We start from the raw sequence: 17,360 nt of genomic DNA, 5'->3' as shown, positions 1-17,360 counted from the left end.
TTGCATCGAATTATTTCCTATCGATTTTATTTGCATGGAAAATTATGTTACTCATTCAGACTCATTTGATCTCTAACCACAATATGGTAATACATTTACAATGCACGTATTGACTACATGCAATATGCAGATTACATGTCTAGCCGGCAAACGTTTTATTACTGGCACGCCAGAAAAGCGACCATAAGTGGTCGGTATGGAATATATAAATGTTTGGCTGCATAGTAAATTGAAGGCATTATTACGTTATAGAAGCTATAATATTGGACCTAAAATTTTAATACTCATATTCTGTTCATATTTTTTTGTATGAAAAAAGATAGATATAAATGATACATTATCCGCCAAAATGCACATTTGGGTAGTTCGAAAAACTACAAATCTACTAAACTAGGTACATTGGTTCATTACTTACTTGTGTTAAATGCAACCCCAAAAATAATGAACACGCGTAACGAAATTTTTCAAATAGGTAGGTATTAGGCCTTCGATAGGGAAGAATCTATATATATAAACGTGAAAGACCTGACTGACTGACTTAAATTAAATCAACGCACAGCCCAAACCGCTGGGACTAGAAAATCTAAATTTGGCAAGTAGGTTCCTTATAAGGTCTAGGGGTCCACTAAGAAAGGATTTTTCAAAATTCATCTGTTAACCCGTGCGAAGCCGGGGCGGGTCGCTAGTATAATAAAACGATGAAACTGTATTGCGTCGTAGGCCCCGCGTAGCGGTGTAGCGGTGTAGATCGTCTACGAGCCGGCTCGCTCTGACCTTGGACCTTTTGCGCCGTAATACAATGCATGTACAGCCAGCCGCAGAAGTTGCTAAGCGGGCGAGGTGTTCAAAATGATCTTGTCACGACTTTATTTTTAAGAGAATAAGAGCGTGTCCACTGTCCAGGTCATTTTAAACACCTCGTAAAACGTGTGTATCGTACAACGTTTTACAGTACATACCTACGGCACTTTAAACTTTTGAATTAACAATTTAGACATAAAGTATCGTTATTTATGGAATGGGGAGTTAAATATCAGAAAGGAAATTGTATAACAAATCCATTGAAACCCAAATGTGACTTGCTTATCATAAAAAAAATAAAAAATCGTACTTGGAAAATAAAATGCTCTAGTGCAGAAACGTACCATTTTCTGCACACCTTTTAGAACAATAATGACCCTCGTTCAGAGGGGCTACCGCGAACCACGTTCGATGTGTTGCCTCCCTGTCACACTTACGTGCGAATTTACAAGAGCGACTGAGAGGCAATACGTCGAACGTGGTTCGCGGTAGGCCCTCTGAGCATGAGAAATGAAAAATAATATAAAAATGATTTACCGTGTATAAAGTACAATGGAATATTTTTCCAATGCCCTACAAATAATGCGTTTTTCACGACGGCATAATTCATACGTAATTAAACAGCGAATGTCCAGTTTATGGACGAGATAAGGAGATAAATACAGACAGACAGACAGTAATGGAATATTGATGGCGACATTAGAGCGACTTGTTTATTACCTATTAGAGTACCATTTTTGTAATTGAAACGTTGATTGAAGATATTTTACGTAAAAACCGCTTTTTACAGGTTTGAAATTGGCACATTATTTAGACATGTAAAAGTGCCCCTGTGGCCTATTTACTGAATAAATATTTGATGTTTGACATGTGGTAGTAGTAGTAAACTCTTTATTGTACAAAAAGACATTAAAAATAACAAAAAAAATAGTAAGAAGTACAAAGGCGAACTTATCCCTTAGGGTAACATTCCATTTCTGACCGCAGCTGCACTACTGGTACTTAACGCGTCGCTGTTACTGTCAATTTCTATAGTAAAATGAACAGTAGTGCAGCTGCGGTTGGAAATGGACTGTCACCTAGAGGGACATGTTTAAAACGATTTGCAGTAGCCCCTTCAGTTATCTCCAAACTCGATTACAACCGAAACCTGTGATAACAGATAAAAACCTTTATCTATTACCTCGATATCACTAACCTAATGCCCAATTGCCCATATTATAACTCTTAAGTCAATGGTACAAGAGCTGTATTCCCTTGTTTGGTATAGAACATAGCCATTTGCCAAAAATACAAATCGCTTAGTTTGACTCACGCGATAAGCTTTTGACATTTTAGTGCGGATTAAATTTATGCGATGACATTAACTGACGGTACTTTTAAAGGATTTTGACTAATAAAAAGTTAGGTAACGGTTTTTTATGAAAAATCTTGATGTTTTCGTATGTTTTAAGAATGAAACTATGCACTAAATATACAGTTTTTTTTATTTCCGTACATTACTTAAGTTTCGATTGGCGTTTGTCATCTTGGCTAGGCCCCCAAGGCACAAAGAACCGGTAAACGTTGTAACTGGTAAGGGCCGGTAAGAGCCGTAACCGATACCGTATCTTGTTCCGGTATTTGATGACCGGCTCCGTCAACTAGCACGCAACAATACGGCAAGTTTTAACATATAACAGCCGTTACGGCCATTGGCAACTCATTCAAGTGCTTACCGTATTTTTGGACAATAAATTCCAAATTCAAACAGATTTTCATATGATTGAAAGACTATTTTGTACCGTTTACAAAAACATATAATTGTTTGGTACGTAATCACTGTTTTTTCTTGTGAAAACTTGCTGCCGCTTGTGAAAACTACTGGTGCAGCATTGAAACCAATTAAAACAGTAGAAAATATGCAAAGTTACTGTCATTTCCGTGAATAATTGTTATCGTTGACGCATTGCTGTCGTTATTATACCCCGATTTTTTCTCAGTTTAGAAAACAATCTCAAAACTAGTGGTAACTATTTTCGTGTAAAATTAAATCTAAGTACCCTATGACATCGCCCACGTGAATGCCAGCAGTAACGTCGCAACAGCAACTGCTGCAGTCACAATCCGAATGCAACCTTAAGTAAAATTGGAAACCTTATTATTGCAGAAAGCTGGAATGTTTACGGCAGTAAATGATGTTATTACGGCTGTTACTATTAGGTTCGTTAACCAGTTTACAAACAGTTTCCATTTGCCAAAAGGAGAGTAATGTAAGTACTTCAGAAGTTTTAGAACAAGGACTTAAAATATGTAAGCAGACAAGGTTATCAAAAATATCATATCTCAGCATGCACTCGAAAGACTTGCAGGTCAATTCGAACGTGCGCGTGACATCAAACTAAATCATATCACTTAGGTGTCATTCACGCGGGCGTCTTGCTCGCAATACGGACAAGTTAGCCTAAGCAAGTAAGCATGACGTTTCTCTTTCAGCTATTGGTCGAGAGATAAATGTGAAATGTCGAAAGAAGGTCGCTGTCCCTAACATACACATAAATAAAACTAATAACATTTTAAATTATTAAATTGTACAAGGGACAACGCCGTCCTCGAAACGTCGGAAGTAAACCTTAAAAAATTTATTTACGCGATTAAGTCCCGTTGTACAATTTAATAATGTGTAAAAATCGTGAAATTTTAACAGTAGTTTGTGTTACAAGGGATCAAAATGATATATTTCCGTCAAGGGCGTACATTGAACCTGAATGAAGCGATGGATTCTACAGCTAAAAAAATAAAGTGCAAAAAAATGAAAAAATAGTGTGCTAGAACAGAAAAGTGTTACTTTGATCCCTCCTAGCAGGGAAGAAAAAGCTCTTTTCCGAATAGGTGGTGTGAAAAATATTTTAAATGTTTAGTAAACATCACAAAATATCCGTAAACAATCCACAATCCATTACGACGTTGTTAAAAGCCGTTTCTTTGCCATGAATGGTTATAAATATAACAAGTAATGGGTATTTTACCACCCTTTCTTTCCTTCCTACCCATAATGGGTCGGTAACGACCATTGCAATTTATAAATTTGCCGAAACGTCGGCACTTTCGCCTTTATGAGTTTTGCCGCGGTATCGAAAAATATTTCAAATTTATTGCGGACACATTAGCATATTAGATTTTTTATCGTTTATGAGTATTATTCGCATATTGAAGTGATAGTAGCATTACAATAGTTATTTACGATACGGGTTATTATTTAAAGTGATTCAATTGTGTTCAGACTCAAATTTTCAATCATAATTTTTTTTTTTTATTGCTTAGGATGTTATCACTTAAACTTTTGGTGAATAAATTTTATTCTAATTTATCTTTCTTTTTATAATATTTTAAATTTTCTGCTCGAACATCATGTTACGTGGTCCGGTTCGGATGATACCCTGACTACTTTATAGCATTGTTATAAATACAACGTAGGTATACAATAACTTGCTGTTTACTAATTGTTCATTGTTCATAATTTTGTTACAATTGAAACATTTATCTTACACCTCAAATAATGACCTATACAAGTGCGGAAAAGAGCAAATTACCGAATTACCTATTCGCACGTGTATCGTACAACGTTTTACAGTACCTATGGCACTTTAAACTTTCGACATACGCACGGAAAGTGCTCTTTCCCGCACTAGTTCGGGAAAGTAGCACCATATGTACTGTAAATATTCTTTACTAGTGATCCGCCCCTGCTTCGCACGGGTTAACAAATTATACAAAACGCTTTTTAAAAATCAGTACTTAACTATTAATTATGAAAACAAAAGAAAGTAAATATGATTCATAAATTGTTACATATTTGGCGTGACTTAAGACATGTCAAGATTGTTTACCTTTTTACTAAATGCTAAAAAAACGAACTATAAGAGAATCGATCCGCCACTTTTGATGCTGAATGTACGTACCGACCGACCTAGTATAATTGGCGTCATTATATTTACAATTTAGTAAAGTAGGTACATGTATGTTCGAATAGTTACCTACTATTAGTTACTATTCAATATTTGTAATGAATCACGGTATGTTATGTACTTTGTTCGTAAGTATTCGCCGAGACAAATGCGCTGCGAGGTGAAAATGTGATCGAAATGATATTGATATGAATCATCTCGATAATCAGTTAAATGTTCTGATGGTCTTCAAGAAGTAGGTATTATCGCCCAGACATCAACACTTGCCAAGAAAAATGCAATTTTGATTTGTCAAAATAAAGATTGAAAATAGACGGGAGACCTTTATATAGGCATCAGGGCAGCTAGATGATCGACCGCGTAAACGTAAATATTCAATATAATAAAAGAAATAGTATTGACATTTTACCTCTTGTCGTATGTCGGTGGTATGTATTAGTTATGGTTATCTATTAGTATTACGAGTATATGGGTATGTATTAGGCACTAATATTTACCGGTATACATATTTTATTGACGCACACCCAAAAAGACTTCATTGGTAAAACAGCACAAAGCTTACATTGTACGCATGACTGTTTAAATGGTATTACCCTTGGTTTTGAATGACAAAGAACTTCTATTTATTGTGAAATATTGTATTAAGTTAAGCAAGATTAAGATTTAAAATGTTATTAAGCTTCCAGACATATACTACATGTGGTCTAAAATCCTTAACACACTCGAAAATTGTTAAGAATACGTATCCATTTTAAACCGTAATCCGTATAAGAAAACAGCCCGATGTTTTCAATCTGCAATCGATGTAATGTAACAGACGCATAAACTTCAAGTACCACTACGTACTTATAGTTAAATTTATCCAGCATCCAATCTAAGCAGAATTTAAATCGATCGTCTTCAAGAAAAAGGGCTCACTAAAACAAATCCGTAACTACCCACATCCACAAACGTTTGTTTACAAATCGCCTTCCAAACTCACCGATCGCCGTTTTGTTAAAATATCCAACAAAATCGAACAAAACACAAAATATATTCACCTGATGTTGTGTTTAGAGCAGGGTGCCTGGCACCTGCATGTCTACACGCGCGTCGCCGGGCGCGGTGCGGTCGGGACTGCCTCGCCCCGGTCGATAGTCCCCGCACAACAGGTTGCGTGCGCCGCGACGTAAACACTGTGCCCGGGCAGCTGCCTCGTGCTGATGCTGCCCTGGTATGCACCTGGACAGGGTGGAGGAAACTCGCCTTATTTTCAGGGAGTTTGGAGGGTTTTGGCGGATTTTTAAGAGGCGGCGGGCAGCCGGGCAATCGGGAAGCGGAGTTTTGGCGGGCATATCGTCGAGACTCGAGATACTTTTAAGAGTTTTAAGTATCCACTTCTTGTGTTCAGCTTTGGCATTAGGTAAATAATATTTGGCAGATAAAATTCGGATAGGCACTAATAAAATTTATAAGTATGTATACTCTATGCTGGTTCAGTATGCACCTGAACAAGGTGATGGAAAATCGCTTTATTTTCAAGGAATGATCAGTAGATAGCGATTTAGCAGGACATAACCAACCAAGCGCCCAGTCTTTTGATCGATTTTATTCCGTTTGTAATATTTATAATATCTACAGTTTAAAACATACAGGCGTATTCGAATTTTAGTTATTCGATCAATAACACGCCCGACAATTGGGTAAATTGGATAATTGGGTATTAGTTAGATCCGAATTAGGCGGAACTCATCGTAAATTCAATCGAATATTACAGTTTTCAGCGTTTTAATTTTCAAGTCGAACCTGGTCAGGATGAACACCGATGGTAGTTTTGTGATTGTGACAGAGGTGAGTTGTGACATTGTCGATTTTTTAGAACCTATAATACTTAACTGTTAGCGAGCACGCAACAGTGCGCGTTTGTTAGCTAGTAACTTGAACTAACGATGTCACAACTCGCCTCTGTCACAACTCACCTCGGCCTCCCCTATCTATTGCATGACTCCCCAAAAAGGACGCGTTTGTCGAGTTTTTGTATATGAGTTTTACATGTCTAAAAAACTAATATACAAAGTGATTATTTGGCGTTATAATTTTTTCTAAAGTATTGGCAATGTGCGAAGTCGGTGGAGGGGGAAGTGGCGCTGACCGTCACAAACACAGGTAATCTTATAGAATGTCCGATATTAGTACTAGCGGCAGCCGCTTGAACTAATTTTACTCCATAAGATTTAACGTAGAAAGTCCGACAAAATGAGGGCAGCACCAGTCGTGCACGTAGCGATAAAGTGTTTGTTACTTACTTTCTTATATACTTAGGTTTAGAAATCCGCTTCCAACCGACACCTAATACCTGCTGATTGATGAGCGTTTACCAAAAAAAGTGTACATTTCATTCATGTCTTCAAAATATTGACTTCTTGGGCTCATTTTACTAGTGATGGGTAGGACATAAATTTAAAATGAGTTTGTATGAGTACCTCATTTTCTAAAATGAGGTGTTACAATGTCTTACTTCAAATGAGGTGAGGTACTAGCATATTTTTAGCGTCGACTATTTCATTAATTCCAACGGCGACAAAAATATTTAATGTATATACATATTTATGTATTCATCACTTCCTTTATAAATAAATAAATAGTAACATTTAATTGGAGTGCAATTCTGGAGGTTAAGAATAGAACTTTTAGGAGGAAGATAATTTTAGAATCAAGTAAAATGAATAGAGGAGTGAAGTAAGACATTTTTGCGGTACGAAGTACTGCGACAAATTAACAAAATGAGTGGTACAAATGAGGTGCCTCACGAGTGAGCGACTCAACACTACATTTTACTCAGAATTATTTGTACATTCACGCCTCATACATAAAAACATGTGTCCAAAGATTTCCTTTCCAGATTGTCACATTCTTGTATGAAAAAAATTTGTTTTGTATGAACGTGACGCACTGGAAAAAAAATTTTTCATACAAAATTTTGGGACACAATTTTTCATGTATGAGGCGTGAATGTACAAATGATTCTGAGTAAAATGAGCCCAAGAAGTCAATATTTTGAAGACATGAATGAAATGTACACTTTTTTTGGAAAACGCTCTGATATGCATCCGTCAGTAAACTATAGATACCGGCGGTGCGAAGAAGCGAGGTTTAGAAACCGCCTCGACGGCTGAAAGGCAGATTGTTTCCCTTCACATTTACTGAAAACACAGTAAGTTGTATTATAGAGATATTCCGTAATTTATAGCAACATTATTTATTTATTTGACAGTACATATGGTGCTACTTAACCGCACTAGTGCGATAATTAGCACATTATGTCACTATGTCGAAAACGTAGAGAGGGCAATGGCCATAATCTCATTTATAAAACGTTCTACGATACATGTGCGTCGCGATTCGTGTCGATTTAAAACACTCCCTTCGGACGTGTTTTAATTTACTCGTATCGCCACTCGGTGCAAAAATTCCTATTTTTTGCACTGTATCGTACTGTGCTATTACGCCACAAGGCGCATAAAACAAATACCTTTTACATAAACGTTTTATAAAATTAAAAATTGAACAATATTTATTTTAAGCGACGTACCATGGCATTTGTAGCTACTGTGATACTTCTCTTGAGTCGGATTTGGCATCGGCATCGGCAGTTTGCCCCAGAACCTCTCTTTTGGAGAACCCTTTCGGCGGTGTTTTTACCCATGTATTAAGAATAATTGTATTTTGGAAATAGCTGCCCTGTTTATAGAAAAATCACAGTCTTATTTTTAAATACGCTTGCAGTGATGTAATAATCATTTTTTTACAAACAAGATATATACAATGGTATTACTAAAAGAATTAAATTAAAAACTATTATAGCTTAAATCTAAAATAGGCCCTTGAGGCATTGTACCAAGGATGCTGGCGACATTTCCTCGCTGTGATATTTTTGAACAACACTTTGTTAACTAGTTGATCAATAAATATCACTAACTACGCAATATGACATCAGTTTTAGGGCATATTATTCGTGTACTATCACTTGACAAGTCAGAAAACGTTGTATTGTATCTCAATATCGAATCTAATATGTTGAGATATGAGCTTCATTTTAAGTCGGTATTTGTTGCTAGGCAGTTTTTCTCGTAGATCGACACTCGCATTCAGAAAGATACCTACGCTTTTCGCCTAGAAATCTCAAGGGAATTCTTGTGTGGTTGGTATACTTTCTGTTGTCCCTTGAGTAACTGTATCTAGTACAAGTTTTAGGTCAATAGGTCTAATTTTCGATTTTCTTGTGACATTTTTATGCCATGTGATTAAATAAATAAAAAAATCAGATTCAACAACACAAGTTAAGTAGGTATATCAATAGGTGTAGGTAGTATTTGTGAGTGCATAACTATATATACAATTCATTTTTCTATTCTATATCATAAAAAAAGTACCGAATACCTATTATTTAATAGGTATTTGGCGGGGTAGCCAAGGGGTTCAAGGCGTTAGCTCGGATTGCTAAAGACGCCGGTTCGGATCCGGCCTTCACCATCGTCACTTTTTCTTTAATATATGACATCTATTTGGGTCAATTTCACCAAACGAGCATTTTTGTCTAATTCCCATGGAATTTTGAAATACCAACATTACACAAAAAAAAATATGCTGATAATTTGATAAAAAATATAATAAACATTAATTTTCTTATGGGGTAAAAATATTCATAAAACTATAAAAGTTATTTCAATTTAAAATTTTGGTCAGGGCACGGGAATTAGTGTGTCCATGGGAATTAGATTTTACTAGCACGGAAATTAGAACATGGCACAGGAATTGTTTTCTTAGCTTATTTTGGTAGTTAAAACTATTATTTATATATATTTTAATCTACAATAATATACTTCAACCATACTGAAGCGGCATCGAACATATTTATCTACTTTAATTTTAGTTTCGGACGACAAATCTACGAAAGTATGATACACTAAAAACTACGTATTTGACTAATAGTTTCCTTGATTTTAATGGCAACTAATCTCTCTTTCTTAGTAAAATATATATATTTCAAAACAATACTTTGAGTAGTTGCGTAAACATGTCCGCCTTACATACAAAACTATTCATTAAAAAGTGTCATTATGTATCTGCATGTAGATAGGTACAAGGTGTATGATCTGCTTTATGGCCGTATAGGAAATGATACTAAGAAATAAATAGGGGCACAGAGAGAAGAAGTTATTGTGTAAGTTAATCTGAAGAAATCGAATATGCTGCCTTCATATATTCATAACACAAACAATTGTTTAACCACATATGAGGTAAGGTGGGGTAAGACTATCACCGGGGTAAGACTATCACAGACAGACAGACATGACGAATCCATAAGGGTTCCGTTTTTTGCCATTTGGCTACGGAACCCTAATAAGGTATCTAATAGTATTACGGTTTGAATACCCCCCTGGCATTGTCTAAAATAACCGACTTGGTTTCACATTACATCTCAAAACTTTTTTTGTAGTAGAAGAACTGCGTTGCGAGACTTGCATCTTTTTACATGTAATGTTTTTGATAGGATCCCATCTCTTTTTGTAGGCTGTCCTTCTTTTCAGGTAATCATACCCATACCATACTGATACTATGTATACACATATCATAACTATATACATCTTTATTCATACTCACATCGTACATCGTAGTGTACCTTTACTTTCCCTACTAATTGTAAGAACTAAAAGGTAAATTTGTTATCGCATATATTTCTATAGGATTACAAACTTATTTATGCAGTTATTAAATCTTTAGAACGTGACTAATATTGCAGTATTATTAGATTTTTATTGGCTTAAAAAGCTTAAACCTAATTACGTTTCAAATTTGGAACTTGTGGGTATGCTAGAAGTACCTTAGAATAATGATGATCGTGAGTGATTGTGTCAGTGACAAAACTAAGGGATTTTAAAGTGCATTAATTCTTAGATTACATGTTCAAATTAAATGTTATTTTGACCGTGCCACTTTGTTTTGCTCGACTTGGCGGCGGCACTGCCGTGTCCCCAGATCCTTTGTCCTTCCCCGGGCCTCAAACTATCTCCATGCCAAATATCATCAACATGATATTGGTTCAGCGGTTTAAGCGTGACGAGATAACAGACAGACAGACAGAGATACTTTCGCATTTATAATATAGTAAGAATAGGATATATTTAATTTTTCTTGTATTAGAAAAGCTAATTTATAACAACTAATCTATTAAACGAGCAATTCTTGTATATATTTCGGGGATCTCGGAAACGGCTCTAACGATTTCGATGAAATTTTATCATATATGAGGGTTTTCTGGGGTGAAAAATCTATCTAGGTAGGTGTTATCTCTGGAAAAACGCGCATTTTTGAGTTTTTAGGTAGGTAGGTACCTATATGTTTTCCAAGCAAAGCTCGGTCTCCCAGATATTTAAACTTTATACGGCATACGCTGTCAGCTGTCAAATTTACAAAAACAAAACATTGCAAATGTGATTCATTTTGTTTCATGTAACCTTAGGTACAGGTATTATAATATGTAATAATTCCAGAAATAGTTTTATGTTTATATAATATTTTAATGTTATAATATGATCAATGAATAAGGTAAGGTGGGGCAAGACTAACAGTACAAGGATTCCATACAAGTGATAGTCTTACCCCGGTGTCGTCTTACCCCACCTTACCTTACGTATTAAAATTGCCCGGGTTATTCGGGTCGATCCTGTATGTAAGTACTATAGTACTTATACTAAAAAACTATTCACAGATTTTTGTGCATTCTTTAAGATTTCCTTAAATGTAAAATAGAAAGATATACGTCGTATTATTATTACATATAATATATATTCAATGCCAATATATATAAGTAATAATAATATGACGTAAACATTGCCAATTAACTTACAGTGCCCCCAATAAAAGATTTGTTGACAATATATGTAATACTTTCTAATTCCCGTGCCACTTAATCAGCTGTTTTAGGTAAATTTGTTATGGGAATTAGGGCACGGAAATTAGAATTCGTAATAAAAAAATTCGCCAAAAATTTAAATCGTGTTTGACCAAACTGTTATGTTATCGCTTACATAAAGATACATAAAGGGCTCCTAAATATGACAATTGCTATTGAAAAGCTATGTGGAAAATAAAATTTATAAGGGGCATCGAAATTAGAAAAAAATTGTCGCCCACCCGGATTCCGAAATACTTACGCGATTTGCTCGAACACGCCGCGGCTTGACTTACATCCGCTTGCTTTGAGAGACAGCCGAATACTGCCAGTACAGGTGAGGCGGGACACGAGGCGGTTCAAATACAAACGTCGGCTGTCAGAGCCCTTTGAGTTTTGCCGACGAAATTTTACTCGCGCGCTCGGACAAAATTTAAACATCGATCACGAGTTATTTACCACAATGAAGTTAATAGTATATGTGCTCAGTGATAGTAAATATCATCTAGTTTAAGTATTTGACACTAAATTAGTGATACTAATGTAGAATTTTTCGTAGGATTTTTCATTATGCTCAAAAGTAGATTCCGGACAGGGCACGGGAGTAGTAATTTGAGCCTTTAGGTATTTTTATGTGTACTCTAAAAACCAACTAATCAGTGAATTCATATGGAAGTCGGTGTGAAAGTGTGACTTCTTTATGTAAAAAAAAATTGGTAAATATTGTCTGATGCTAACCCGCGATTTTCATCACGGACAGAAAAAAAATCGTGTTCAGAAATTGACCCATTTCAGTTTATAATAGATATTTAATTTATTCTTCTTCATTTGTAAACTTACACAATATTACCCTTCACATAATTTTAGGTACATGTTTAGATACTTGCTAAAATACCATTCACAGTACATATGGCAATATTTTCCCGCAATAGTGCGTAAAATAGCACTTTTCGTGTGTATGTCAAAAGTTTAAAGGGCCATATGTACCTACTGTAAAACGTTGTACGATACACGTGCGAATAGGTAATTCGCAACTCGTGTCGATTTAAAACACTCCCTTCGGTCGTGTTTTAATTTATTGCCACTCGTTTCGACTTTCCCCTTTTCCGCACTTTGTATCGTAAATAACTATTTTATACCATTACATTATTGACTTACATTATAACTATTGTACTGATAGCTGTTGGTTCTCCAAACAAATAGTAAATAAATAAATAATTATTGTCAACAAATCAAAATCATGAAATAATGATCTTTTTAATGTTGTTAAACACGTTACATACGGGGTCGTATCTCGTCGCATAAGTAATAATTGATTGTCATAATGTAATGTTACGCATAAAACTCTTTTCGCATAATTTTTCTCCAGCTGAAACAGAAAGTATTTTTGAAAATATTTTGCATAGGTTGTGTAGAACAGGATAGGTTAGGTTAGGTTTCTTTTATAATTTTTCAAAAATGTTAATAGTTTCAGCACAATAACAATTATGCGAAATGAGTTTTATGCGTAACATTACATTAGGACAATCAATTATTATGCGACCCAATATGGACCCGTTACATACAGATCCCTACATAAAGTCGTATACATATGTCTTAACCTTTTTTGTAAGTCACACTTTTACTTTAACCTCCTATAGAAGGTACATTATACATAGGTGATATAATTACTCTTCCTCCTCTGTAGTAGATTGTCCCTCCGTAGTAGATTGCTCATCGATTGTAGATGATCCTTCCGTAGTAGAACCTTCATCCGTAGATTCTTCGCTGGCAGTGGATTCTGTTGTAGAATCAGGGTCTATAGTAGAAGCTGGCTTTGTGGTAGAACTATCTTCTTCGGTATTAGACGAACCTTCAGGGGTAGAAGAAGATTCTTCTGTGACAGAATCAGTTTCTATAGTAGAAGCTGGCTCTGTAGTAGAACTATCTTCTTCGGTAGTAGACGGACCTTCAGTGGTAGAAGAAGATTCATCTCTGGCAGAATCAGTTTCTATAGTAGAAATTGGCTCTGTGGTATAACTATCTTCTTCGGTAGTAGACGAACCTTCAGTGGTAGAAGTAGACTCTTCTGTGGCAGAATCAGTTTCTATAGTAGAAGCTGGCTCTGTGGTAGAACTATCTTCTTCGGTAGTAGACGAACCTTCAGTGGTAGAAGTAGACTCTTCTGTGGCAGAATCAGTTTCTATAGTAGAAGGTGGCTCTGTGGTAAAACTATCTTCTTCGGTAGTAGACGAACCTTCAGTGGTAGAAGTAGATTCTTCTGTGGCAGAATCTGTTTCTATAGAAGAAGCTGGCTCTGTGGTAGAACTATCTTCTTCGGTAGTAGACGAACCTTCAGTGGTAGAAGTGGACTCTTCTGTGGCAGAATCAGTTTCTATAGTAGAAGCTGGCTCAGTGGTAGAATTATCTTCTTCAGTAGTAGATGAACCTTCAGTGGTAGAAGTAGCTTCATCCGTGGTAGAAGAGGATTCGTCTGTAGTAGAATCAGGCTCTACGGTAGAACTTGCATCAATTGTAGAAGATTCTTCAGTAGTAGAAGTAGCTTTATCTCTGCTTGACGAGTCTTCGGTGGTAGAAGTAGATTCGTCTGCGGTAGAATCAGGTTCTATGGTAGAACTTGCGTCAGTTGTAGAAGATTCTTCAGTGGTAGAAGTACCTTCTTCTGTAGTAGAAGTGGATTCATCGGTAACAGAATCGGGTTCTATGGTAGAACTTGAGTAAGTTGTAGAAGATCCTTCAGTGGTAGAAGTCGATTCATCTGTGCTAGAATCTGGCTCTATGGTAGAACTTGAATCTGTTGTTGATAAACCTTCTGTGATAGAAGATTCATCTGTGGTAGAAGTGGATTCGTCTGTAGCAGAATCAGGCTCTACCGTAGAACCTGTATCAGTCGTTGAAGATTCTTCAGTAGTAGAATTAGATTCATCAGTAGTACTTGCAGGATCTAAGGTAGGATCGGTAGACGTGTCTGCAGTAGTAGATGTAACATCAGTGGTATCTGCCTCTGTAGTAAATGCAGGATCTATTGTGGGCGTAGGATCTGTTGTTGAATCTTCTGTAGTACTTGCAGGGTCTAAAGTGGCAGGATTCTCAGTACTATTAGAAGGTGGGCTAGTAGATGGTCCTTCAGTAGCACATTCTGTGCTAGGGTGCTTGACGCAGCGGCCTTTAGAGCAGTACCGGCGACCAGGGAACCAACAAGAGCCGAGGATGCCGCCGCGAGGAGTGCAGATCAGGCGGGTGCGGCAATCGTGGCAGCGGACTCCCTGTGAAGATTGTCAATAGGCAATGAGTTGCACAAAAATGAGCCCTATCACTTTAAAATTGTGTTTAATATCATGTTTGAAATACTTGAAGTACATATATAGAGGCATAATCATTATTTTTGCTATTTAGAATGTTTTTTTTTTCGGATGAGATGTTGTAGCGAGAGGATTCCGTTTTCTTCAAAGGCCAGTGTGCCACATTGTTTTTTAAATCGCGGCTTAAACCGCTTAATCGGAGAATATTATGTTCTACTTATCATAACCTCTGAAGGCCCCATGCATAGACATGAAGGCACGGATTTACAAAGCCGGCTTCTTTTCTGCATTGGGGCTTTCAAGAGGAGGTTTCGTTTACCCCTTCAGTTCCCTAGTTAGTCAAGGGCGTCGGCATGAGCGAGGTTGTGCTCCAGGCCGCGCTGAGCTGGTGCTGCCCTTGACCACTTAACTGGCATGGACGTTCGGAGGTGGCTGCTGTGGCACCGGGGTGGTTGAGCTCACCACCACGCGGCTGCAGGGCCCAACTCTCGTGCTTTTTTTTTAACCCGAGGTCAGAGTGGTCCCTATAATATATTTTATTAAGGCGCCCAATAATTTAATATTTTTACCTAAAGTTACCAAGGTCTTCCAGCATCTTGAAACACAGACTCACCCCCTGTGCTCTAAATTTAAATTAAGACTGAGCTAGTTTACTACCATTATTAGTTATTACCTAACCTAATCCTACCGCCACTGTTACGGGTACAGCGGGGGTGCCCTATAGTGGCATAAAATAAAATAAAATAATCTGGAATAACAAGTACATTTAATTTTCTTCTTAGAAATTTAAGCAGGTAATAACTATATAATAGCTAGCTCAGTCGTAACTTATATATATTACATTTAGAGCACAGGGGGTGAGTCTGTGTTTCAAGATGCTGGAAGACCTTGGTAACTGTAGGTAAAAATATTAAATTATTGGGCGCCTTAACAAAATATATTATAGGGAACACTCTGACCTCGGGTTAAAAAAAAAAGCACGAGAGTTGGGCCCTGCAGCCGCGTGGTGGTGAGCTCAACCACCCCGGTGCCACAGCAGCCGCCTCCGAACGTCCATGCCAGTTAAGTGGTCAAGGGCAGCACCAGCTCAGCGCGGCCTGGAGCACAACCTCGCTCATGCCGACGCCCTTGACTAACTAGGGAACTGAAGGGGTAAACGAAACCTCCTCTTGAAAGCCCTGGAAATAATTTAAAAACAATAAGTATGAGGCTTTGCCGATCCTCGACGAGGGTTAATTTTTTCGTATTTGTCCGTCGTTGTTTTGTACGTCGTAAGTTTTTCGAATTTTTCTTAAGTTGCTCTTAACATGCGGATATAATAAAAAAATCTACAGTGACTTGTCTTACTGGGTATAGTTTTACCTGGTACAAGTAGGGTTGCCTGGTAGGGTAATAGGTTAGGTGGTCCGAAATGTTTACTGAGTGGGACTCACAGATGGATCAGGCCGTCGTCATGTAGGCAGACCAAAGAGATGGCGAGACGACTGGGAATTCTTGGATTCTACATAAAATGGTGGGAATATTAAAACGACAGGGTCCAGTGGAAATGAGGGTAGCCGCTGGGCTGGGCTGGGCTGGGGTGGACGGAGGGGGCTGTCCAGCCGTGGAATATTAAAATGGGCTAATAAAAATATGATGGAATGAATAATTACCCTGAAGTCACATTCGACGCGGTGTTTGCAAAAAGCGCCTCGACAGTCCTTGGCCAGGACCGCCGTCGCGAGCAGCAACTGAAATTATTCTGAATCATCAGTAACATGATAAAGTAAACTTGGTAATATTAACCGTGATTTGATGTTTCTTGTTTATAAATGATTTTTTTGACTAAAACTTCCGTTTTGAATATTTTGCAAGACCGGAACGGTAACCGGAAAAGTAGTAACGCATTTAACTAGTAAAATGTTATAAAGTTTTATTATTATGGTTTATGTCTGTTGACAACACCTAACTCATGACTCACTTGTTTGTATTTTTATCAATCATGTCCAAAATCTTAACACGATTAATTAAAAATTAAACTCACCACTACAACTCCAAAAATAGCCAATTTTTCAGGAGCCATTATTCCACTTGTTCCCACCACAGCCCTGTATTCAACTAACCAGACCCAGAACCACAAACAATAACATTAAATACCAGTTATTTATCAGAAATACCATTCTCCAGATAACGGAACTGGTAATACCAGCTTACGCCATTCGCGTAACTTCTAAAGTGGTACTCCGTGTTAACCAATATAAGCGCCTTCTTCGTGAAGTAATAGTTATTAAGGATAGACAGGTCCCACTAGGCTGGTTGTGGTTAAGTGATGCTGTTGTATGGCGATGGAAACAAGAATCCTGAAGTGCTGAAAAATCTGTAACGGCTTGCGTTCGT

At 37.1% G+C, this 17,360-nt stretch overlaps 2 protein-coding genes across 2 annotated transcripts in view; both read right to left on the bottom strand.

Moving 5' to 3' along the window:
- The window catches only part of LOC134651256 (uncharacterized), a 56,381-nt gene extending 50,371 nt beyond the window's left edge, over positions 1–6,010 (bottom strand). The window contains exon 1 of the mRNA XM_063506325.1: positions 5,789–6,010. The gene's annotated coding sequence lies outside the window, so the exon portion shown is untranslated. The remainder of the gene's footprint in view (positions 1–5,788) is intronic.
- Positions 5,801–17,085, bottom strand: LOC134650872 (uncharacterized). The gene is made up of 5 exons (XM_063505807.1): positions 17,008–17,085; positions 16,637–16,714; positions 14,505–14,948; positions 13,354–14,432; positions 5,801–5,969 (listed from the first exon to the last, which is right to left on the bottom strand). The coding sequence occupies exons 1-5, from the start codon at positions 17,044–17,046 to the stop codon at positions 5,801–5,803; spliced, it is 1,809 nt and encodes a 602-aa protein (XP_063361877.1). The 5' UTR covers positions 17,047–17,085.
- Between the last annotated feature and the right edge of the window lie 275 nt (positions 17,086–17,360).

This window comes from Cydia amplana, chromosome 9, assembly GCF_948474715.1.
Source record: "Cydia amplana chromosome 9, ilCydAmpl1.1, whole genome shotgun sequence".
NCBI classification, from domain to species: domain Eukaryota; kingdom Metazoa; phylum Arthropoda; class Insecta; order Lepidoptera; family Tortricidae; genus Cydia; species Cydia amplana.
This window is presented reverse-complemented; position numbering and strand designations above follow the sequence as displayed.